General features: G+C 43.1%; 2 protein-coding genes, 1 non-coding gene and 1 gene segment (V, D, J or C); 3 read left to right on the forward strand and 1 right to left on the reverse strand.

Annotated features, from left to right (window-relative positions):
- Window positions 1–3376: 3376 nt before the first annotated feature.
- LOC139299316 (zinc finger protein ZFP2-like) lies at window positions 3377–5653 on the reverse strand. The gene is made up of 3 exons (XM_070922210.1): window positions 5500–5653; window positions 3746–4269; window positions 3377–3676 (listed from the first exon to the last, which is right to left on the reverse strand). Exons 1-3 carry the CDS (start codon window positions 5651–5653, stop codon window positions 3377–3379), a joined length of 978 nt encoding a protein of 325 aa, XP_070778311.1.
- An 804-nt stretch (window positions 5654–6457) lies between these two features.
- On the forward strand, window positions 6458–6563 carry LOC139299530 (U6 spliceosomal RNA). Its single transcript, XR_011598816.1, has one exon. It is a non-coding gene; the product is annotated as a U6 spliceosomal RNA (small nuclear RNA).
- A 3718-nt stretch (window positions 6564–10281) lies between these two features.
- LOC139299140 (zinc finger protein 271-like) overlaps window positions 10282–26009 on the forward strand; it is a 71042-nt gene continuing 55314 nt past the window's right edge. The window contains exons 1-5 of the mRNA XM_070922044.1: window positions 10282–10474; window positions 10761–11897; window positions 13709–14140; window positions 14349–14354; window positions 20263–20289. Coding sequence (XP_070778145.1) covers window positions 10282–10474; window positions 10761–11897; window positions 13709–14140; window positions 14349–14354; window positions 20263–20289 — 1795 coding nt within the window. The remainder of the gene's footprint in view (window positions 10475–10760; window positions 11898–13708; window positions 14141–14348; window positions 14355–20262; window positions 20290–26009) is intronic.
- Window positions 22090–23768, forward strand: LOC139299183 (Ig kappa-b4 chain C region-like). The segment is given in 3 exon segments: window positions 22090–22098; window positions 22350–22476; window positions 23278–23768. Coding segments are annotated over 3 exon segments (465 nt in total).

Raw genomic sequence — 26009 nt, forward strand, 5'->3', positions numbered from 1 at the left:
GTTCACCTCCAACCCTGCTTGACTTGCGGTGACAACATGAACCTCTTTAGTCCCGTCGCTGAAATTCCAGGTTATAAAGTCGTACTCTGGCTTGTCAAGCAGGGTCTTTAAAGTCACATTTCTCCCCAGAATGGCCTCCACCGGACCCTCCGGCAGGATGGCCAGATGGAGTAACGTTCGACCTGTGGTACCTTTGCTATGAATGTGGTAAAGACCTTGGGGAGAAGGAAGGTGTGGTGATGGAATATTAATAGATTATTATTAGACTATCTTTAGCTCCTGCCCTGTAAAGTCTACTCAAACACGTTGATCCATACTCGCAGGACGCACTCGAAGTTACTCCTCTTCCCCGCTGAATATCCAGACACCTTTGCTGAGGAAAGACCAGTCCATGTATCGGGTTTCAGGTGGGTTACAATGAAATGAGCCCCTAATCAAGTTACCACAAACTAATTACTATCACATACACATCGAACAGAGTGAGAGAAACAAGGGGGCCAACAGGTGCCCACAATAGGCTTTAACTTGCAATGGAGTATTTCTACATAGTAGTATTTGTACATTTACTTAAAATATCTGAGTAGTTCTTCCAACACTGGAATATTATATAACTGTGGCACCACAGGAGAAATAAAGTACATAAAGTATGAACAAAGTATAGTAGATGTTTCTCATTGTTCTGCTCTGGTTCCTAAAAAGTGACTTTATTTTAGCGTGAAAAATAACTAATAAAAAAATGACCAGAAACAAACAAATAGAAATAAATGATGAAATAAATAATCAGTTCAAATACAGCATGTTTTCACATCAACAGCCCGACAACCCATACAACATGAAATGTTATTTAATAACTACTCCATCAATCAACCTGTGAGCAAATCCTCCAAAACACTATAGTGTTAATTATAGTGTCTTTTAGGTATTTTCACTGAACTATGAAGCTCAATGTCATAAGACACGTTTCAAGGGGTTAGCAGTGTCTGTTATTAAGTCCTGGACTTTTCGGAAACTAATAAATGACTCAAAAATAAGAAGAAATGTTCAGAAAAAGTGGAAAAGTTTGATTTCTGAATGTATTTCAGTGACACATTGCTGCCATCCAGTGGACATCAGAGAACACTGAGCCCATCCTGTGCAGTAAGGGCGACTGTGTAATGATGAAAACAGAATTTAAATGGTCACGTGGCTTCATCTTAGCTGAAAAGATGAGATGAAGCACGACTGATTCAGTGGGCTCAACAAGCAGCTTCATTTATTTCTGCTGCTCTCACCAACACACTCGTGTTTATGGAGCCGAGTGAATCTTTAACCACAAACTGAACAACTGAAGGGTTTCTCTCCTGTTTGTGCAGATGTTCCTTGAGGCCACAGCTTGTCGCACATTCAGAGGAGCTGACTGATGTCTTTCCAGTTTTACGTCCCCGATCACTTACGCTTCACTCCGGTTGTGTCTTACGGTAACGCACGTGGTACGAAACGGAAAGAGTTAGCATGTTAGCCACAGAAAGTAAAATTCCTTCCGGTAGCACTTCTTTGCTGACCTTCAAAATAAAAATGACCAAACTTTTATTTACAGGCCTCTTATCTCTCTGTTAAGAATGAACAATGGTAGAAACACCCAGATCCTTTAAGTAGATGTAGAAATACCACAAAGTGAAGTTCAAGTAAACAGCACAAAAGTTATTTAATACTGTTTATTAAATTATTATTATCATTACTGATACCTTAACATGTAAGCAGTACTGTGATGTTGTAGTTTGTCTAGGTGGAGCTAAGTTTAACTACTTTATACACCGTTGGATACATTCATTAACAAAAGACAGATGTTTTCATCTGGAACCGCCTGAGAAGCTGAGCAGTCTGACTGGACCGCAGTCCTTGTTGGTTTTTAATGTGTGCATGATGTTCGCCGTCTGCTGTGTGTTTACAGTCTAATTAGTCTGAAAGCAGCCACTGAGCTCCTCACGTGGACGACTGTCAGCACTTCACACGACAGTTACAAGTTACTTTACACAGTGAAAACTGTGGTCAAAACAACTCTAAAACACAGCAGGTATAAATCCACAAACCCACATTCAAATGGACGTGAACAGCAAATTAAACCAATTAATAATTCACTTCCTGCAGTGCTGTCAAAATAAAAGTCCAGTTTTTTGTTTTTAGATCAGTCCATGTACCAGGTTTAAGGTGGGTTCCAAGGTAACGCAACAAGGTTTTCCAGTCAACCTGCTTGCTGGAACAGACTCCTGGAGCAACAACTAAATACAGAGCGGCAGAAACCGACAACAAAGGAGGATAAAAACACTCATCATGCTCTCTGGAAGCTTTTCCTGCTGAACCTGTTAGCTGCCGGTAGGCTGGTTGTGCACATGATGTCACTCCCTCCACGTGTGATGGATGTGTGTGAAGTCTGTTCACAGTTTTCACTAACCTTAACCATTCTATACAAATAACATCCATTTAAAGTACACTGACACTGAATGTTTGATTAGGCTGCCTGATGCAAACAAACAGCATGGGGTTTGTTTGTTTTTAAATATAAAATGTAATAAAAGAAGCTGTCCACAGACAGCCAATATAAATGTTAAATGTTAAAATAATGATTATGATGGCTGATTTCACTCTGTGTGCATGTGTTCTGCCAGCAGACACAACAATCCTATAACTTCTGTCTGAGTGCTTCAGAGTCGAAGCATCATCTCCACAAATGATGAAATATTATCAGCACAGCGTAAACAGCATTTCTATAAAAACTCACCCGCGGTGATGTTAAGCTCTGGCCCTCACTGAGCACAATGTTCACAATGCTCACACCACAGTTATCCCTCAGGTGTCCTATATGAGCTGCAATCACATGTTGCTTTATGGCCCTTCTTCACCAAGTAGTCCCGGGAACTAAACGTCCCTTTTGAGCATCTGTGGAACTGTGAAAACCAGGTAAATTAGATCAGCAACAGAGAACAATGACTTTTGAGGGTGCGACTTTACTTTAAAGAGCCATTGCGCTGCTGCCTGACTGGATGTCTGAAAGCAGACTTGCAGAGGACACGTGCCTGTACAGTAACGACGATCTGCTGAGTGTTTTCTGGTTATTTTCCTGCCTGTTTAGTTTCTGTCTCCCTCTTCGTCTCACTCTTTTGGAGTTAAAATGTCGACGAGCATGAGAGGAACTTCCCGGGCCAGACGACCTCGGCTCGCAGCTACATTCAGATCTGCAAACTCAACCCCGAAAATCTGGCTCCTGAAGTCAAAACGCAGGTTAACTTCCTGAAAAACCTTGTGGTGGAGAAACGGCACCCGACGGGTCTCCTCCTGAATGACACTATTTTGTCTATAATAGTATATATTATTGAGCTCAGCCAGCAGCTCTCTGCCTTCACCTGCTGCTGTCAACAACACACTTGTGGTTTTTGACCTGCGAATGCCAAGTGAATCTTTTGTCACACACGCTGCATTGAAATGGCTTCTCCTCAGTGTGCAGGGCCATGTGTGTGGTCAAATTAGCCTTTTTTGAAAATCTTTTACTACAAACTGAGCAGCTGAATGGTTTCTCCCCAGTATGGACTCTCATGTGATTCACCAACGTGCAACGCAAACTAAAACTTGTGTTACAAACTGAGCAGGTGAACGGCTTCTCTCCTGTGTGAACTCTTAAGTGTGTGGTCAAATTTGAGCTCTTTGTAAATTTTTTACCACAGAACGGGCAAGTAAATGTTTTTTCTCCTGCATGATATTTCATGTGGACCTGCAGATGGGCCTTGCTGCCGAACCTTTTGCCACACTCAGAGCAGCTAAAACACTTTTTGGGCGCATCACATCCCATATCACTTACAGGGACTTCACTGTTTTTCAGAGCATCTAAACCTGACTGAGGTTCCCTGCTGTGCTTCAAGCCATCATTACTGTCTTCAGTCTCTGAGGAGGGGGAAGTCTTATTACTATCTGGATCTGAGTTCCTGGCTGGTCCTGGTCCTCCACAGTCCCCTCCATCAGCTTCTGTTTCCATCTGTTCAGTTTGGCTCTGATGAAGCTGTGAGGACTGAGGTTTCTCTTCTTCATCTTCTTCACTCTTGAATGTGAACCTGGTGATATCAGCCTCCTCCAGCCCTCGAAGCTGCCCCCCCTCCTGACTGGTCCAGAGTTCCTCCTGCTCCTCTTTAATGTGTGGGGGCTCTGGTGGCTCCTCCCGGTCCAGACTGGGGCTCCTCTGCTGCTGCTCAGGGGGAACCTCTTTAATCACCGTAAACGTCTTGACCTTTGCAGGAAACACTAAAACACACGAACATGTCACGTAAATGTACCACATACTCTGTACTACATACTTCTGTGGATATTATTATATATTAACGGTTCTTAATGATTAAGAATTCAGGAATTGTTAAGGTCAGTTCTTTTATCAGTACTTGAAGAAACCAGTGAGTGACATTAATCATATTTATACAATGAGCCCTAACCCCAGGTAACTGGTCAGGTAACTGGGCAGGTATCTGGGCAGGTAACTGGTCAGGTAACTGGGCAGGTAACTGGGCAGGTAACTGGGCAGGTAACTGGTCAGGTATCTGGTCAGGTAACTGGTCAGGTAACTGGTCAGGTAACTGGGCAGGTAACTGGGCAGGTATCTGGGCAGGTATCTGGGCAGGTAACTGGGCAGGTATCTGGGCAGGTAACTGGTCAGGTAACTGGTCAGGTAACTGGGCAGGTAACTGGGCAGGTAACTGGTCAGGTATCTGGTCAGGTAACTGGTCAGGTAACTGGTCAGGTAACTGGTCAGGTATCTGGTCAGGTATCTGGTCAGGTAACCGGGCAGGTATCTGGGCAGGTAACCGGGCAGGTAACTGGGCAGGTAACCGGGCAGGTAACTGGGCAGGTATCTGGGCAGGTAACCGGGCAGGTATCTCGGCAGGTAACTGGGCAGGTAACCGGGCAGGTATCTGGGCAGGTAACTGGTCAGGTAACCGGGCAGGTATCTGGGCAGGTAACTGGGCAGGTAACCGGGCAGGTAACTGGGCAGGTAACCGGGCAGGTAACAGGGCAGGTATCTGGTCAGGTAACCGGGCAGGTAACCGGGCAGGTATCTGGTCAGGTAACTGGTCAGGTAACTGGGCAGGTATCTGGTCAGGTAACCGGGCAGGTAACCGGGCAGGTAACTGGTCAGGTATCTGGGCAGGTAACTGGTCAGGTAACTGGGCAGGTAACTGGGCAGGTACTTTGAACACCTGCGGTTCAGCATGCATGGAGCAGTCTGAGTCGTGGCCCCTGACGAACCCGCAGGTATAATACAAAGACCAGATCACCAGGTTTATCAATCATGTCCCGTGTCTCGTTTTAACACCAATGTAAGTTTGCTTTTCCACCAACGTGCTAACTTGGCATGTTGTTGTTCATTATAAACACGTTTAATATCTAGTACTGATGTGGGAAATGTCATAATGACGTGACAGCTGTCTTGCTGAATGTTTGTCGTCGTGGTTCCGTCCTGCGCTGAGAGCCCGGACCCACCTGCCTCGCCTCTCTGGACCTGCAGCAGTCTCCGCTGCCGCCCGACCTCTTCTTCGTACTCCGCTATCGTTCTTTCAAACAGCCCGAATATCTCGTCGGCGGCCGCAGTCAGTCGCTGGTGGACTAAAGCTCGCAGGCTTTGGGCTTTAGACATTTTCACACAGCGGAACAAACGTAGAAACACAGTTTGGTCTCCAGCAGTCAGTCCGACAAGTTCTCGTGTTGCTAAGTTACGTCCTCGTCCGTTTATTTCAAGCTAGCAAGCTAAGCTAACTACATCATCGGTTTGTAGGCTCTCGGGAGACGATGCGGGAAAAACGTTCAGAAAACGTTGGACAACACAAACCCCATTCAAACAGGGCACCCGGTGAAGCTGGCGGTGTCCTCGGTTACTGTTTTAAAGGGGAGGGGGGACGAAGCTTGTTCTGCCGGACGCCATCTTGTTCAAAGCGAAAAGTTGGTCAAGGACAAGTGCTTCCGGGGCCCGATGCTAACCTTCAAAATAAAATGTGTATTTCGTAATCTCATAATTAATTTAGAGAAAAGTATCTCGTCATTATGAAAAGTGTATTATCATTTATTATTCCTTTTTCTTTTTTACATCGTCACAGCCACAACCACTACTCTCTACGAGTCTGCAGATCCACTTGAGGTTCCTTGTGGACTTGATGAATTGTGGATTTGGTTAGTCCTCAGTTTCCCGGGAACTCACCTGTAAAGTCCACAAGTCTCCAAATGCGGCCCTGGACATCTGATTCAGCCTTTTGTTTCTGTTTATCTACTTCTGCACACTCCAGTCCAGGTGGTGGCGGCAATGCACAGTATAAGCATGTAAACTGGTTTACAATCACATTCAGATTAATGTTACTATCTGGTCCTATATTTCATCTGGACCATTTTACTACAGTTAGCTAGTTGTCCGCCTCTGCCTTGCATCACTCTTGGCTACTCGGTTGCTTTGCTCAGGCAGCACATATGATACTTTGGAATTGATACGGGGAAGATTAGCATGGCCTCTGCACAAAGATGACACACAAGGCACTCGAGAGCATCACATCCTTTTTCAGGAAAATCCACCTTTAGTCCTTTACATAAAAACCAGTCCCCAGGATGTTACAGGCAACCGAGAAAGTTACGTTCCCACATTGGCAATTAAAAGCGATTAATACATGTCAATTGATACATATGGTACCTTTAAAGAACACCAATCCACTCAGGAGAGAAACCATATAGTTGCTCAGTTTGTGAATGTTTTACTGTGCACCGAGCCTTAGTTAGGTGTCATTCAGATAAAAGGGCTTACAGTTGTGAAAAACATTTTACACACAGATGACAAACCGTATATTCTCATTGAGTGTGGGAAAACATTTTCAAGTTGCAGAGATAAAAAAAAAAAACACAAACTGAGGAGAGACCATACATCTGCTCAGTTTGTAGAAAAGGATTTTGTCAGAAAGGAGGTTTTTACTGTACATGAAAACCCAGACGGGAGAAACCATTCAGCTGCAGAGTTTGTAAAAAAAACAAAACAAACTATTCCCCTGGTGCTATGCTCCTCTTCAACCTTAGAATTAACAAAGTACTTATCAGGTACATCAGGCTCAGGAAAGTGCAGCATGACCTGCTGTCAGTCACCAAAGTTCTCCATGTGGGTCGGTGTAGCGCTGATAGGGTGATGTCATCAAAACCTTCCACTGAATAATTTACCTGTCCGTCCGTCTGACTTCCTTTCTACTCCTCTTGGTTTGTTTGTATCACCCTACCCTCTGATCACTGGTGGTTGTTGGGGTCGTAGACAGCCTGAAGACTTAAACCCAGAGCTAACAAAAAGGCTGTTGATACATTGAGCTAAACATTCAAGTCATTTCAGCACAGCTTTAGTGTTTGGTAGGCATTATTTCTCTCTGCAGTCTTCTGTTAAAAGGAAGAGGTGGATGATCAAATCTGGGAGAAGGGATGACATTGTCCTAACGAGGTAGGACTGGGGCATTGTTGTCCAGACAGCTTTTTGAAAGTCACAGGCAAACATCCAGACGGTGTGTCACTGTGGACATTTGGAAACAGTCCAGCATGTTGTGTTCTCATGTAACAAATACCGAAGTGACAGGCAACACTTATCCAGGGAGTTGTCAGATCTGGGTCTACCAGCTTTCTCTTTCAAGTCTATCTTTAGGTAGAGCAATCTTAAAATGTCTCCACTCAACTGGACTGTCTGTAAGAACAGAGAATAAACAGTTAAACCTCGGTCTGTGGAGGGCAGCGTTATACTTTTCAGTGTACAGCCTGCCCGAAATTCATTAGAAGAAGAAGAAGAAGAAGAAGAAGAAGAAGAAGAAGAAGAAGCTTTAGCACTATTACTTTGGAAACTACTGGAGCCCGGCATGAGCCCCGAAGTTCAGTTGCTCAGAGCAGGTTTGTAAACTGTTTACTGTTATTCTCATACTGTCATTTAAACAGCAGTTTAACCATTTAAACCTACGGTAAATACACCGAATCAATATATTGGTTTATTAGGATTAAGAACTACAAAGACTTCACATGAAACACATAAGCAGCTCCTGTCTGCAGTGTCCTCATGGATGTACAGACAACTAGTGCTGGATCACTGTGATACTGAAGACAACTTTAAAACATGTTGATTCTCAGGCAGGTTCTGAAGGGGCTTTATTCGATGCTTACTCTGCAGACACATACTGTAGTCAGTTGTCTTTATTCCAAGCCAGTCAATATAAGTAGAGTTTCAGAAGTCCTTTGTCCAAATGACAGTCAATGGTCCTAACCCATCGGTAATTATGGGGATTAATAGACAGGGATCATAATTCTTTTGCATATCTAACACATATTTACACACCAGTCAGGAAGATCTCTGCCATCTTTAATTGCTTGTCAGTTGACCCCATGTGAAGTCCACAAGGTTGAGACGTAATAATGGTCTCGGTGGTTTCGGCATTGATATGAAATCAGTTTTTTATAATCTATGTGTGTATGTATTTCATTATTCTCCAGCAGCTGTTGGTGAGTAAAGAAGAGGTTCCCCCTGAGCAGCAGCAGAGGAGCCCCAGTCTGGACCAGGAGGAGCCACCAGAGCCCCCACACATTAAAGAGGAGCAGGAGGAACTCTGGACCAGTCAGGAGGGGGGGCAGCTTCGAGGGCTGGAGGAGTGATTGCTGTAAAACCATTTCCTGGTTCCAGCTGTTCAGATGCAGATGTGCTGCTTTCCCTCTGAATGCTGTTAATAACTGTAATGTCTTGTTAATAATGTGGAGCTTTGTGAAGGCGTCACTTTGGGCTCTGGGTCATTGTGACCAAACAATCGATCCATTAATGGAGAAAATAATCAGCTGATTCATCCACAGTGAACTAATAATCATTAGCTGATAGTTCAGAATGAGCTCTACCTCAACTCCAACAGCAACATCCTGCTTCACATTAATGAGGAGGAATAATCCTCTAATGACAGAATCTATAACAGGAGGACAGACACAGGAGGACAGTCACAGGAGGACAGACACAGGAGGACAGTCACAGGGGGACAGACACAGGAGGACAGACACAGGAGGACAGACACAGGGGGACAGTCACAGGAGGACAGACACAGGACAGACACAGGAGGACAGACACAGGAGGACAGTCACAGGGGGACAGACACAGGAGGACAGACACAGGAGGACAGTCACAGGAGGACAGACACAGGAGGACAGTCACAGGGGGACAGACACAGGAGGACAGACACAGGAGGACAGACACAGGGGGACAGTCACAGGAGGACAGACACAGGACAGACACAGGAGGACAGACACAGGACAGACACAGGAGGACAGTCACAGGGGGACAGACACAGGACAGACACAGGAGGACAGACACAGGGGGACAGACACAGGAGGACAGACACAGGAGGACATCTGACTGCTGGAGTACTTTATGGACAGTTTACTGATTATACTCACTGTTACTTTAACAGAGTATTTTTACTGTGTGGTATCAGTACTTTTACTAAAGTAAAGGCTCTGAATACTAACGCATGTAATTTTGGTTCATGGAGCTTTTCTTTTGAAAAGGGTTGCCGGAAGTGATTTCCCAGGCGTTACTGAGCTAAAAGGAGACAAAGAGAGAAACACCGGCAGTATTTAGTGTTCTTCTATCCTCCGCTGTGACTGAGGAAGATGTCCAGCCTGGAGGTCTTCATCAACCAGCGGCTGACTGCGGCCGTCCACGACAATGTTGGACGGTTTGAGAAAACAATAACCGAGTCTGAAGACGAGATCGATTCCCGCTACATGGCTAACGTGCTATTTTTTCCGTTACGTACCACCGTAAGATACACGCGGAGTGAAGCGCCGGAGCCTGCGCGTGTGGATAAACGTGTTTAAGTGGACTTTGTGGAAACTTTCAGGATGTTTCACCTCAGACTCGCCTCCTGTTAGCCAAGAATGCTAAATGAAGTTAGCGTAGCTTGCTAACCGGAAATAGAGGGCGACGGAACTCGACCACACAGCGCGAGTTGGACTAACTTCGATAGAGTCCAAACTGTGTTTTTCATGGATCCAAAATGTCCACATGTCCCGATGAACCTGTCTGAAGAGACTCTGCGCTGCTCCCTTTATTTGAAAATGATTTACGTCTGAATTATCTCCTGGTGTCCCACGAAGCTAATGAAGTTAGCTGAGCTTGCTAGCCGGAAATAGACGGACGCGAAGGTAACGTAGCACCACAGCGCATGTCCGAGTGACCAAACTGTAACGGAGTGTGTCCGGAGGGGAAGGTGCTGTGATTCAGTAAAAATGTCTAAAGTCCAAAAGCTGAGAGCTTTAGTCAACCAGCGACTGACTGCGGCTGCGCAAGAGATATTTGGCCTGTTTGAAAGAACGATAGCGGAGTACGAGGAGGAGCTCTGTCGGTCAAAAGAGGAGAAGGAGCGGCAACGGAAACTTCTGGACGCTGTCTTCAAGCCTGAAGTCCGGCTACACAGAGCGGGTCTGTACAGTTTCATTGTTATTCTCACTTTTAACTGCTGACAAAGCAGCTGCCACTAAAAGAGTGAGCCCATAATCTGATCTTTACGGTAAAATACTGAAGCTGTTTCTGCTCTGACCGGATGTAAAGCGCACCATGTTTCAGTTTGCAGGACGTCCATGTATGTGAGACAGAATGTGCAGCGTTTCTGCCCACATTATAGAAAGTAGCGGCATCAGCACTTTCAATGTTAACAGGAGAGGACGGCTTTCTAAAACACGTGTATGTCTTTCATTGTTCTCCACAGACGTCCAGCTGTCGGTCCGTACAGAAGAGGTTCCCCCTGAGCAGCAGGACTGGAGCCCCAGTCTGGACCAGGAGGACCCACCAGAGCCCCCACACATTAAAGAGGAGCAGGAGGAACTCTGGACCAGTCAGAAGGGGGGGCAGCTTCCAGGGCTGGAGGAGGCTGATATCACCAGGTTCACGTTCAAGAGTGAAGAAGATGATGAAGAAGAGAAACCTCAGTCCTCACAGCTTCATCAGAGCCAAACTGAAGAGAACAGAGATGCAGAGCATTTGAAAACAGAAGCTGATGGAGAGGACTGTGGAGGACCAGAACCAGCCTGGAACTCAGATCCAGATAGTCATGACAAGACTTCACACTCCTCTGAACCTGAGACTGAGGACAGGAGGGATTGGGAGGAGACCAGGGAACCCCAGTCAGGTTTAAACTCTCTGCAAAACAATCAAGTAGCTGTAAGTGATCCGGCATGTAATACTGGAAAGACATCAGTCAGCTCCTCTGAATGTGCTACAAGCTGTGGCCTCAAGAAACATCTGCAGAAACACGATGGAGTCCAAACAGGAGAGAAACCCTTCAGTTGTTCAGTTTGTGGTCAAAGATACCCCCGGAAGAAGTCCTTAACAAGTCATATGAGACGTCATTCAGAAGGGAAACCTTTCAGCTGCTCAGTTTGTAAAAAAACTTTTAAATGGAGAGGAGAAGTTATGAGACACATGAGAATCCACACAGGAGAGAAACCCTTCAGTTGCTCCGTCTGTGGTATAAGATTTGCAATAAGCTCAGGTTTGACGTCACACTTCAGAGTTCATACAGGAGAAAAACCTTTCAGCTGCTCCGTTTGTAAAGCAAGTTTCAGTCTCAGAGACAATTTGGTCAAACACATGAGAATCCATACTGGGGAGAAACCATTTAGTTGTTCAGTTTGTGGTAACAGATTTGCACGAAAGGATCATCTGAGACAACACGTGAAAGTCCACACAGGAGAGAAACCTTTCAGCTGCTCAGTTTGTGGTAAAAGATTCGCACAACATGGAACTGTGAGGCGACACTTGACTGTCCACACAGGGGAGAAACGGTTTAGTTGCAGTGTTTGTGATAAAAGGTTCACTCGGCTCCACAATGTCAAAAAACACAAGTGTGTTGGTGAGAGCAGCAGAAATAAATGAAGCTGCTTGTTGAGTGAAGCACTGAGGGCAGGACTTGGCTCCACACTGATCAGCTAAAAACTGCCATACAGACTCCAAACTAAGTAGTGCGTGAGAGTTGTTGCTTTCTGTAATCATTCTTCAGATGGGCATCTTCGTCCTGGGACTCGTCTGTAGGTTTTTTGCAGATGTTTTGTTGCGGTAACAAACCTCCAAGTGACCACCAAGTCATATCCCTCCGCCGGGCTCAGCCAGGAAACATGGAGGGGGAAGTTTCTGTTGATCGACTGATTGATGGATCATTTCAACTCTCATGTTATAGACTGTTGAGTAGTTGAATCTATAACAGCGTATTGTACTTTAGAATCTCTTCATATGTTTTGTATGTAAAATCTTCATTTGTAAAGTAACTAGTAACTAAAGCTGTCAAATAAATGCAGTGAAGTATTTTCATTTAATGCCACTTTACATTTTTACTCTTGTTGTTAAAGTTGATCATATGGTTTTTAATGTAAAGTCTAAGTAATTAGTAACAAATGTAATGACGTGAAAACTACAATATTTGCAATGTGGGAGAGTAAAAGTATAAAGTAGCATCAAATGGAAATATTGAAGTAAAGTACAAGTACCTCAGAATTGTACTGTGAGTAAATGTACTTATTGGTTAGATTGATTTCATCAGTTCGTTTTGTTCATAAGAAAAACAATAAATGCCTTCTGCCATGTTTTCCAGTGTGCTTTGTCTTTTGGGGAAATTTACACACATGAATCAGAAAAGTTGTTTTGTTTTGTATTTTCTTCCCAGTTAAACAAGAAGTTTTACATCTTTTGTAAAACAATAAATAGATTCATGATTGAAAACGTCATCTATCGTATGTATCTGCAGAAATACACGTGCAGACTTCTGTTTAAAACGTGCTACTGAACCAAGTATCACCTCCTCCTGTTGGACTGACACAGCCATGGTGATAATAATTAAAATGATTATTATGTCATGATGAATCCGTACGGCACAGACAGAGCTGACTGTCCCTCTCTCTCCAGTCCAGCAGGCGGCGCTCTTCGCTCTCTGTCATCTCTCTGTTGGCAGAATAATAGTGAACTGTGCGCTGTGGTGTCGGTGCACGAGCGCATCACTGCTGCAGCTTCACAGACTTTCTGCTCGTGCTGGAAAGAAGAAGAAGAAGAAGAGAAGCTACGATGAAGCCCGAACACAAGCAGCACCGAACAGGTCAGTCAGAAGAACATCAGCCATCACATCCGCTCGTCACTTTCACAATAAAAGCCCTTCGGACTCGTGGGACATTTGCTGCATGTTGTTATGATAGGTTAAACATTTCTTCTCACTGAATTAGTCTTACCAGCACAAATCTAATCGTTTGACTGGAGGAGGGCTCTCCTTTGTCTATCTATCTATTGACCATATGCAGGTCTGAAGTTATGCGTTTGTTTTTGAATGTTGAATGATGATAATAACCAAAAACAGACTTAAATAACACGTTTAAAACTGAGATAACAATCTGTGGTTTTGTCGTTGCTCTCTACAGACGTGAAGAAGAAGAGTGAAGAAGATGATGGAGAGAAACCTCAGTCCTCACAGCTTCAGAGAGCCACAGAGCCTCCAGCCAGCAGCTCAAAACAGAAGCTGATGCAGAGGACTGTGAAGGATCAGGACCAGCCAGGAACTACGATCCAGATACACATTTACAACCAGTCACCGTTAGACTGAAGACAGTGATGGTGATAATTGGAAGGACACCAGGGAACCTCAATCAGAATTAAACACTCAGAACAATAATGGAGTCCTTATGAATAATATGGGGTGTAACACTGGAGCTAAATCCTACAGCTGCTCGGAGTGTAGTAGAACATTTGGCCAGAGGGGGGCGCTGCAGAGACACATGAGACGTCACACAGGAGAGAAACCATTTAGTTGCTCAGTTTGTGGTAAAACCTTCACACAGAGGGGACCTTTGGTGCACCACCGAGGAGTTCACACGGGAGAGAAGCCGTTCACCTGCTCAGTTTGTAATGCAGGTTTCAGCCAGAAGGGGGCATTAGATCAGCACATGAGAGTCCATACTGGGGAGAAACCTTACAACTGCACCGTCCGCAGCAAAGGATTTAGTCAAATTGGAGCCATGAAGAGACACACGAGGATCCACACCGGAGAGAAACCGTTCAGCTGTGATGTTTGTGGGAAAAGATTTAGACAACAGACTCACGTCAGAAGTCGTACGTGTGTTGTTCAGAGCAGCACGTGAGGTTGAGCTCTGACGCTGGTTTCGTTTGGCATCTTGTTCCTGACAGAAGCTCTGAGGCTGAGGAGTCCAACGGTCAGTCCTTTTATCCAGACCCCAGATCTCAACAACCACCAGCAGGTCAAAGTTTTCACTTATGCTGTGAAATATCTTTTCGTCTACTCGATGAGTTGTCACAAAAGACGTTCGTGGTTCCCAGAGGATGAATCTTATCACTTTAACGATCCCCTCACGTTCCCACAAACTGTTGGATGGATTGTCATGAAATGTGGTTCACACGTTCAACACATTCATGCCCCCCAATACAGAACTAATAGGATACCCCTCAGCTGTACTTTGTTTAGTGCTAATAAGCAAATGTTAGCATGCTAATACGCTAAGCTTTAAGATGCTAACATGTTAAATATTATACCCACTAAATAAGAGCTTGTTAGCTTTGTCATTGTGAGCACGTTAGCATGCTGATGTTAGCATTTAGCTCAAAGCCTCAGAGCTGCTAACATGGCTGCAGACGTCTTGTTCAGCTGACCGTTCGCTTGTGTGTCAGAGAAAGAAACAGCACACTGTAACACGATGCTGCCATCGTGAGTGGACTGTGATCAGACAACAAACACTCCTCTCTGCTGAAGTCAGCGCTTAAACTTTAATGCATACCTTATCAATAATGTAAGCTGAGCAGTTCAGTAGGTAACAGTTGAACCTGGTCCTTCAGTATTTGGACAATGTTGCTCATTAAAAATAGTGTGACAGGCTGCAGCTGTTTCTCCATTATGTCAGACACATACAACTTTTCTGTCATGTCATAAGCTTACGTCTGTTTTGTCCAGCAGTGAGACGGGAACCTCCAAACGTCCGACATAAATGTGACATGATTCGACTTTGGGACACGTGTGAACATGCTTGAACAGTGGCTCTGTAACGAGGACTTCTCTGGATTAGTATGGTGGAATCTGAATTCTTCTGTTGAAGGATTACAGTGTGATAATCAGCTCTAATTGTTCCTTAGATGTTCATATTGTCTCATGACAACAACTACAGTGCAGAGCCTGAGCTGCTCCTTATGTGGTGATTTAAGGGCTACACTGTGTGATGAGTTGTGGTTGGGTGACTGTGAAAACTTGAGTTGTAGTAGTTTTGGGCGAAATCAAAATCGAAATCTTCTTGCTCGACAAGAAGGTGCAGAATATGTCCGAACTCCAGCTGCAGGTTCAGGCACGCTTTGAATTACACTTTACAGGTTCATTATTCACCGAGTTGAATTCTCGAGGAGGCAGACCATCGTCAAAACACCCAAAACAACAAAACCGGCGATTGACGATCGCTGATATCCACTTTCTGTAATACAGACTTTATTCGTAGAGTCTGAGGTGGGAGACAAAGCTTGTTTGCTTTCAATGTTTCATGTAAGAAGTTCTGTTCTCGTCTTGTCTGTACAAATGTTTCACCGCTGCAACAGTATTTTCGTGTCTTAGAAGTCCATGTGGGCTGTCACATCGTGACACAACAAACAACAACAGTATATTTGTTATATGCTTGTCAACTAGTAGCCTCGGTCCTGTCCGGTTATCTGCTTTGGTTTAAACTGTACGTTCACGTCACCTCCCGTCCAAATCTGTTGTCATTTAAAGACACTGCCTGTCCATTTTCCATGTGCAGCATTAGATAGATGGTCACAGCAGCAGCTCACAAAGGAACCACACAAGAATAGCACAAAATATCAAAACACAAGAGTTAAAAGTATAAAAGTACGGCCTGTAAACATTGACTTGGGATCACAGTAGTTCAGGTCTGTCCTCTTAATCTCATCTGTTATTAAAGGTATTTTGTTACTTACCTAAAGATCACCTGTGGGGAGCCTCAAAGCTCAGTTTTACGTCCCATCTTTTTCTTTAGCTTTATAGAAAACCTTCTGTCTGCTGTGACCTGAGAGGCCTTTTTAATAAAAGTAATGTTGGTATTGTACGTCTTTAAGTGTCTGTATTTGTACCCTGAGAGCACAGTTGGCTTCATCTGTTAATGTACTGCCCTCTAGTGGCAGAGACCAGAGTCTATTTGATCTTTATGGTAGAAAAGAAGAGACAGATTCATCTTTTTCCAACTGAGGAAGATGTCACAACTTTTAAAAGAGCAGAGCAGTTGTTGTTGGATTAAATGCATGAGTATTGTTCTGCTGTGTACTGCAACGCTCTGATAGAGCAGCCGGTAGTGAAGTGACGCAGAAGGTTCTAGATCAGTGGTTCTCAACTGGTCTGGCTTCAGGACCCACCATCCCCCCTTAATGACAAGCCGCGACCCAAATCAAAGAACAATTTCAACTTTTCAAATTGATTTAACATAACATTCAGTAACACTTCAGTAACTGTACTCTTAAAGTTTATTAAATTAAAAATAAAATAAAAAGTGCAAATATGACAACCAACAGTGCACTATGGAATAAATTCAGTTCCTTCAGTTTTTATCCACAAACTCAAAATAAATTAAACAAAAAGTGCAATTCAAAAAGATTCAAGTATACAAAATTAACTTTTCTTCTGATTACCTTATCAGTTGGTAAATACTGAAAAACGTGGTGGAGCACGAAGAAGTAAGACACTTTTGTGATGTCCTCAGGTCTTGAAGTCGTCTTTGAAAGTACTCAACAGGTTTATCTTTTGTTTCCAGATGCCGCTTCAGTTTTGAAGGCTTCATGCTTTCTTGTGCCAACACCTCGCTGCACAAAACACACTGAGGTTTTTGTCCTTTGTTGTCCTCAATGTAGGAGAATCCATACTTAATATATTCGGTGTCGTATTTACGTTCCGCCGTGCTCAATTCGCTTTTAAAAACAAACTTTGCAGGTCTTCTTCTATGCTGTGAAATGGCGGGTGTCAATTAGCATTACAGGGCATTATCGCCACCTACTGTTCAGGGGTGTGAATAGACGGCATCCGCTGCATTAAAAATCCTCTTCAAAATAAAAGCACAGATTATTATTTTATTTTTTTAACATTTTTTATTGCCCCGGCAAAGGCCTGCGACCCACTGAAAACGGGTCCGCGACCCACTTTTGGAATCACTGTTCTAGATTCAACTCCATGCTGAATGCTGGTTGTGTTGCCATGAGCAACAAAGACTAAATGTCTGCAAAAACAGCAAAGAAATGAGACAAATCCAAAGCAGATAACCTTTATTTATAACGTTTTTGCTGAAGGACAGTCGGTGGCGCCGACACATCGAGCTGAATCAGAAAGTGCAGAAGCACCGATATCACTTCGTTAATGTGAGCTGAGTTCCAGCAGAAACTGCAACACAGCGAGCAGCCCAAACAAAGAGTTAACAACATCCAATGTCACATCAAAGTTGTGACAAAGGTAAAAAGATGAATAACTAAAGGCTGTGAGTTGAAGGAAATTCATTTTCTGTACTAAAACAAAGCTGCTAATCTGCCACCAACATCCAGAGGAGCCTCAACAACCTGTAACTGGCTAATACCTGCAGGGCGTCACAGTGTGCAGACATGGCCGCATCCCAAACTACTACACTGATGTTTCCTCCTGAATGTTGGGCGATCTGGATCTGAGTTCCTGGCTGGTCCTGGTCCTCCACAGTCCTCTCCATCAGCTTCAGTTTGGCTCTGATGAAGCTGTGAGGACTGAGGTTTCTCTTCTTCATCATCTTCTTCACTCTTGAATGAACCTGGTAATATCAGCCTCCTCCAGCCCTGGAAGCTGCCCCCCCTCCTGACTGGTCCAGAGTTCCTCCTGCTCCTCTTTAATGTGTGGGGGCTCTGGTGGCTCCTCCTGGTCCAGACTGGGGCTCCAGTCCTGCTGCTCAGGGGGAACCTCTTCTTTACGGACCGACAGCTGCTGGACGTCTGCGGGACATAAGACAGGAACACACATCATGAAAAATGAGCTTGTGTTAACATTAATATTATTTAATAATATTTTATGTTACTGGGAACAGTGAGGACATTTCGTTCACTAAAGGAAATAAATGTTTGTAATTATGACCTAATTTGTCCTCATGTTCAAACATCTTATCAGAAAGTTAATTAGGAGATCTTCCTTTGGTCACTCGGCCTCTACTTCCCCATCATCACTCAGAAAACACGACTTCTTCCTCTGCTGTGTTCCTGTTTTTAGCATCACCACGGCAACAACATCACACTGATTATATTCACCTCAGTAACTGTTTCAGTCTTTAGTCGTTCGCTGTAACTCTTTATACGTCAGCTGACTTGTAATACACCCCCGCAGCCCAAAATACACCCCCGGGGCTGCCGTGTCATAAACAGCTGCAAAGAGACAAACAGACGCTCCGAAGAAGGCTTCAGTTACGTTACTTCAGTAAAAGTACCAATACAACAGTAAAAGTGCATGCATTCAAAAACTCCTCATGAGTAAAAGTACTCGTTGTGCAGTAAAATGTCCCCTGTGACTGAGATATTAATATTATTTATTATTATTATTACATCTGACATCAGAAATACATGAAATACTTTTTATTTTCACACTGTTGTAGCTGGTTGAGGTGGAGCAACTTTATTTATGTAGAAAACACTGTCTTAATATTTAGCAATATGTTGTCTTTATTCGTTTATTATGTGTTTTGTTTATGTAAAATCTAGTGTACCATGGAAACACTCAGAACGGTACTCCATTACAGTGGTAAATGTACTCCGTTACAGGGGTAAATGTACTCCGTTACAGGGGTAAATGTACTCAGTTACAGGGGAAAATGTACTTGGTTACAGCAGTAAATGTACTCTGTTACAGGGGTAAATGTACTCGGTTACAGCAGTAAATGTACTTGTTACAGGGGTAAATATACTCAGTTACAGGGGTAAATGTACTCGGTTACAGGGGTAAATGTACTCGGTTACAGGGGTAACTGTATTCAGTTACAGGGGTAAATGTACTCGGTTACAGCAGTAAATGTACTCGTTACAGGGGTAAATGTACTCCGTTACAGGGGTAAATGTACTCCGTTACAGCAGTAAATGTACTCGGTTACAGGGGTAAATGTACTCGGTTACAGGGGTAACTGTATTCAGTTACAGGGGTAAATGTACTCGGTTACAGCGGTAAATGTACTCGGTTACAGGGGTAACTGTATTCGGTTACAGGGGTAAATGTACTCGGTTACAGCAGTAAATGTACTCGTTACAGGGGTAAATGTCCTCGGTTACAGGGGTGAATGTCCTCGGTTACAGGGGTAAATGTACTCCGTTACAGGGGTAAATGTACTCTGTTACAGGGGTGAATGTCCTCGGTTACAGGGGTAAATGTACTCGGTTACAGGGGTAAATGTACTCGGTTACAGGGGTAACTGTATTCAGTTACAGGGGTAAATGTACTCGGTTACAGCAGTAAATGTACTCGTTACAGGGGTAAATGTACTCCGTTACAGGGGTAAATGTACTCCGTTACAGCAGTAAATGTACTCTGTTACAGGGGTAAATGTACTCAATAATAACGTATTTATTAATGTTCAGTATTTTCAGCATCTGTGTCATATTATCATTCATTATCTGTTTACACATTAGCATACAGTGATGGACACTAAACACAGACCTTATATCTGCTGTATTATAGTGTGTTATTAAATGTTTCTTTATATAAATGATCAATTCTTCTTACAAAACCGTGTTTATCAATACTATGGAGAGATAGAGAGAGACAACAGATATATAAAATGATAACAATATGTTAAATTGTTGTCATCACTTAAAAACAACAAAGCGTGTTCAAACTACATGAGTGTGGACAAAGAGGTGAAAAGCTGCAGTTTTTATATATGTAAAGAAACTGAGTGAGACTCTAAATGGAGGGTAGTTGTGTGTTTTTGCTCTTTTATTACAAAATAATAATCTTTAGTCGGATATAAAATAGTTGAATGTCCCTACAGACAGTTGACTCGATGCATCATCCTTCATTCATTAAATATAAGTGTGTTAGTATAATGTTATGTTAACAGATATAAACATACTGAATCAAATCAATATCTATAAAGACATTTTTAAATCAGATTTCAATGATCGACTGACGACATTACAGTCAGACAGTAACTGAAGTTTACCACCAGAGGGCAGCACGCTAACACAGATCAAACCAGGAAGACACGAAGGAGAGTCACCGTTCTGTAGGATTTGTGAGATTAACTGGGCAGTCTCAGGTCACAAGGTGTGTTGGAGACAACAGCAGCAGGGACGACGAAGGAGACTCATCGTCATCGTCCAACATTCAGGAGGAAACATCAGTGCAGCAGTTTGGGATGCAGCCGTGTCTGCACACTATGAAGCCCTGCAGGTATCACAGGTAAAGTCTTTCACTAATGAGTCATTTATACGTTCAAATAAAACATTTATCGATGAATGAATGATTCATGGTTCCAAATTAGTTTGATTTATTTAATTTGAGCCCATGGATAAGTCTGGTGTTGCTCTATAATTTTCTGATGGTCAACAAATACCATGAAAAGACCAAAACTAGCAACCTGCCAGACTGTCTCTCAGTCCTGTCTCACTTCCTGTCCTACAGGAAGACGTCAATCTTTAAAAACTCCTCACAAATATATAGTTTCATGTTTAAAAAGACTCAGTCATTCCCTCAAACAGCTGCTCGCTGCAGTTTTTTATCAAACTGACTGGAGGAAATAGTGCATCTGTTCATGTGAATCCACATGTGGTGCTCTAGTGTTTGGGGCAGCAGGACGGTGTGTGTGTGTGTGTGTGTGTGTGTGTGTGTGTGTGTGTGTGTGTGTGTGTGTGTGTCCTCAGTGAAGTGTATCAGTCTCTGCAGTAGCTTCCAGCTGCAGCAGTCAGTTCAGTTTCTGTTCAGTCTGACTGAGGGAGGTTTTTGTACGACGCTTTTTCACTGTGTGAACACATACTGACTGTTGATATAGTGTCGACTCTGACAGTAGTAAACTGCTGCATCTTCAGTCTGGACTCCACTGATGGTCAGAGTGAAGTCAGAGTTTGATCCACTGCCTGTAAAACGACCTGGAATCCCTGACATTCTCTGATTAGTGTAGTAAATCAGCAGTTTAGGAGTTTCTCCATCTTTCTGTTGGTACCAGGCTAAACAGTGAGCACTGCTACAGCTGTCAGCCACACGACTGGTCCTACATGTGATGGAGACGGAGCCTCCCAGAGCAGAGCTCACTGCTCCAGGCTGAGTCACTGTGACCTGGCCTCTGGACTCTGAGGACACAGAGACAACAACATAAAGCAGCGTCGTGGTTTTGTGGGCTTCATTTCAGAGGGACGGATGTTCATAGAGGAGAGCGGTTTGATTCTCTGGACTTTACCTGTGAAGCAGCAGCAGAGGAGAGTCCAGATGAGGACGGAGGTCAAAGTCATGTTTTTGATGAGGAGGATTTCTGTGGCTTCTGTTGTCATGAAGGACAGCTGTCAGTCATCCAGTGTTCAACTCTCAGGACTATAAACTCTCCCAGAGCACTGGAGCATGGAGCTGCTGATGCAAAGTGGCTCTCTATGGAAATGCTCTGACTGACTCCAACAGGGACTTGGATCACTCTGATGATGCTGTTAATCAAGGGATCAATGACTTCATCAGAATAATGATTAGAAATTATTTAATACACATTTTACATGATTCTGGCTTCATGCTCGTGGACAAATTTAGTTTCAAAATGTTTTATATGTCTTTTATAAATTTGTTGCTCTATAAAATTAATATAAATGTGATTTTAAATGAATATATATGTAATAAGAACATACATTCTGTAAATCTGGGGCTCTGTGTTATTGTCACTTTTCATTGTATCTGAGAGAATTTGAGCAACAGAATCTAATTTTGGTGAGTTTGTTTGTGTCAGAGTCAGAGAGCCGTGTCTCTCTACAGTCAGAGGTTTTTGTACGGCGGCTCAATGACTTTGTATCACTGTGGTGGACTTTTGGTGGAGGAACCAGACTGGATGTTGGAAGTAAGTCAAACCTTTAAAAACCTCTTTTACTTCAGTAGCTGTTGTTCTTCCTTTCTGTTCAGCATGCCAGAAAACTAGTTGACTTTCTATATTAATGTATAATTTTTACAGAAATATTTTGCACTGAGAGACAAAGTTCACTTCAACAATATAAATTCAAAAACTCATTGTAATAATAATCAAATATTAACCTGGAGGATAAAACATTACTTCCATCTTTAATGGTAAAGTTGCATCTTGAGGGCTTGTAGGTTCAGTTCAGTCTGTCAGAGTCAGAGAGCCGTGTCTCTCTACAGTCAGAGGTTTTTGTACGGCGGCTCAATGACTTTGTATCACTGTGGTACACGTTCGGTGGAGGAACCAGACTGGATGTTGGAAGTAAGTTTCTGCACAAATACTCAGTAAAATATTGTAAAGTAATGTTTTAAATCCACTTTTTGGATGTTGGAGGCAGATAAATATATCTTGTTTGAACACTTTTAGTCTTCATGTCTTTATTTCTCCTCCTTTATCATGGAGGCTGACTCAGAGCAGCTTTACTAAACTGTCTTTACACATTCCTGTCACACTGAAGTTTAAACAGCTTCAAGTGGAGAAAAGATCAAACTTTAATCACCAGGATTAGTTTTACATTTTACACCACAATTATAACTGTTGTTATGGTGAATTCAAATGTGCTCAAGTAAAACTGAACAGAGTGAAGATAAAGACGGGTATTTGAACATGTCTAAAATCTCTGATCTCTTTATTGTGTCATATATTGTCTCAAATCCTGTTTGAAAATCTTTTAAACTGTTTGCTGATGATGATTTAAATGTACACGAAGAACATTTGATTGTCGTCAGTTCATTTTCTGTATTTATTCAAGTTTCCACTGAAAACTTTAAAGTTATGTATAGTTGAGATCTTTTGCCAAACGTGCTCCTTTTATTTCCAGTGTAGTTTGATATATTTCAGGTCGTCCTGTATGATGATTCTCTCTGTGCTGAGATGCATGAGAGGCTTCTTAAAGGGAAGTGAAACAATGTGTGAGTGAGTGACTGGTGGAGCAGAAAAACCATCTGACAGAAACTCCTTAAAGGAGAAAATCAGCTCTCACACAGTGAAGGTGTCCAAGTGTCTGGTGGTTGATTGACAGCTGTGTGGTCCCCATCCTCTAAGCTGATTGGTGTCTCCTAGGTGATGCCCGTCCCACCCTGACGGTGCTGCCCCCCTCCATTGAGGAGCTGGATAAGGGGAAGGCCACGCTCATGTGCCTGGCCAACAAGGGCTTCCCCTCAGACTGGAGTCTGGCCTGGAAGGTGGACGGCAGCAGCAGCAGCAGCAGCTGGGAGGAGAGCAGGAGCCCCGGGGTGCTGGAGAAGGACAGCCACTACAGCTGGAGCAGCACCCTGAGGCTAACTGCAGACCAGTGGGGGAAGGTGGGCTCTGTGACCTGCGAGGCCACCCAGGGCTCCCAGGCTCCGCTCTCAGAGACACTGAGGAGAGACCAGTGTTCCCAGTCCTGACCTGACTCACTGAGACTCTGCTGCTGGTTTTACTCTGCTACTGCTCTCAGTCTGCACTCTGTGACTCTCTCTCTCTTTCATTTGACATGTTTCAGTAACAATATTATTAATAACAATATTGTTTCAATATTATTTCAGTGTTTCCAGATAATAAAGACGAGTTCATCAAATCAGTTGGTTTCATGTTTATTGTTATCAAAGTGTCTTAATACATTTTCTCTTCATGCTGTCAGTGACTGTTTTAAATCAAAGATGTTGTAATGTCTCCGTGATGATTTTACAAAGAATGTCTAATATCACGTAATGTATATCCAGAGTTTAGACTTTATATACTTCGACAAAACTCCTCACTTTAAATTGTACAAACCAGTGATGGTCGTAGTTAACTCCAAAACTGGTTCTCAGACTCAATATGAATGACTTCATGATTGAAAATGTCTCTGATAATAAACCTTTGATAGGTACATTTAAAAAAAAAAAAAATCATCCATTCATCCATTTATCCAAAAAACACTATAAAACTGCAAAAGTCTGAAAACTAGTTTGTAAATCTGATGTAAATAGCAGTATGTCATCAGCATAATGAGATATAAAATAAGTGTGATCTACAAACAGGAACTATTTACAAACAGCTACTGCTGAAGAACCACAAAGACAATTAAAAGAGATGATAAAATAATTAAAATGTTACTGATTTACATACTCCATGAAATCCTTTCTGGTTTCTGTCATAAAATTAATTTGTTTGCTGGAGTAAAAAACACACAAGATGACTGAAACATGTTACAGACATGATTAGTAATTTATTTATTTCAACTATGAGTATATTTGAGTTTCTGTAAAAATGGTTGGATATAAAATAAATAAATCTTATTTACAGTTTTTGTGTTCATGTGTTATTATAGTCATGGATTAAACTCATCAAAGAATTGAAGTCATTCTTCAACAGAGGTTAACTTTAATGTGCAGCAGATGTTTCAAACTGTTTTATTGAAAGTGTTAAAAGTATAACTTTTAGTTAGATACCTCTGTTGTTTTAGTTTCAGTGCAGCTGTTGGGTCAGATCAGATCGTCTCCAGCTGAGGGAGGTTTTTGTACGATGTTGTATCACCGTGTGAACGGACTGGAACCCTGCTGACAGACGATCTCTCTTTTTTACACAGTAATTAATGCACGTCAGGTTCAGGTAGGTTTACCAGAGGTCCGATGCAGGTGGGGTCCAATATTCTGGACCTGTGAAGACGTCTACTGTATGTGTCCAGACCTAAATTCAATTCTCTGAGTAATGACTGTCACAGTTTTTTCAGTGACATGTGCTGTTGTCTCATGTCCCAGAAGACATTCTGGTCATGACAGCACCAGTGTTTGATGTTTCATTTATTGTGAATTTGGTTTGTGTCTCTACATTAGAGGAGCTGACTCTGCTGTTGTTGGGATTTTAATGGTCTGACTGAGCTTCTTCACTGGAACTGTTCTCTTCATTTGAGGAAATTTTCAGGTTGTTGAGGAGGACTGTTTGAACTTCAGGAGGAAAACTGGTAGAGACATAATGAACATCATGAATCATCTGTGTGTGTGTGTGTGTGTGTGTGTGTGTGTCCTCAGTGAAGTGTATCAGTCTCTGCAGTAGCTTCCAGCTGCAGCAGTCAGTTCAGTTTCTGTTCAGTCTGACTGAGGGAGGTTTTTGTACGACGCTTTTTCACTGTGTGAACACATACTGACTGTTGATATAGAATTCACCCTGACAGTAGTAAACTGCTGCATCTTCAGTCTGGACTCCACTGATGGTCAGAGTGAAGTCAGAGTTTGATCCACTGCCTGTAAAACGACCTGGAATCCCTGATGCTCGAGTGCTAGCAGTGTAAATGAGGAGTTTAGGAGCTCCTCCATCTCTCTGTTGGTACCAGGCTAAGTAGTGGTATGTGCTGCCATAATAAACATTCTGACTGGTCCTACATCTGATGGAGACGGAGCCTCCCAGAGCAGAGCTCAGTGCTCCAGGCTGAGTCACTGTGACCTGGCCTCTGGACTCTGAGGACACAGAGACAACAACATAAAGCAGCGTCGTGGTTTTGTGGGCTTCATTTCAGAGGGACGGATGTTCATAGAGGAGAGCGGTTTGATTCTCTGGACTTTACCTGTGAAGCAGCAGCAGAGGAGAGTCCAGATGAGGACGGAGGTCAAAGTCATGTTTTTGATGAGGAGGATTTCTGTGGCTTCTGTTGTCATGAAGGACAGCTGTCAGTCATCCAGTGTTCAACTCTCAGGACTATAAACTCTCCCAGAGCACTGGAGCATGGAGCTGCTGATGCAAAGTGGCTCTCTATGGAAATGCTCTGACTGACTCCAACAGGGACTTGGATCACTCTGATGATGCTGTTAATCAATGGATCAATCACTTTA

This window comes from Enoplosus armatus, chromosome 16, assembly GCF_043641665.1.
Source record: "Enoplosus armatus isolate fEnoArm2 chromosome 16, fEnoArm2.hap1, whole genome shotgun sequence".
NCBI lineage: Eukaryota > Metazoa > Chordata > Actinopteri > Centrarchiformes > Enoplosidae > Enoplosus > Enoplosus armatus.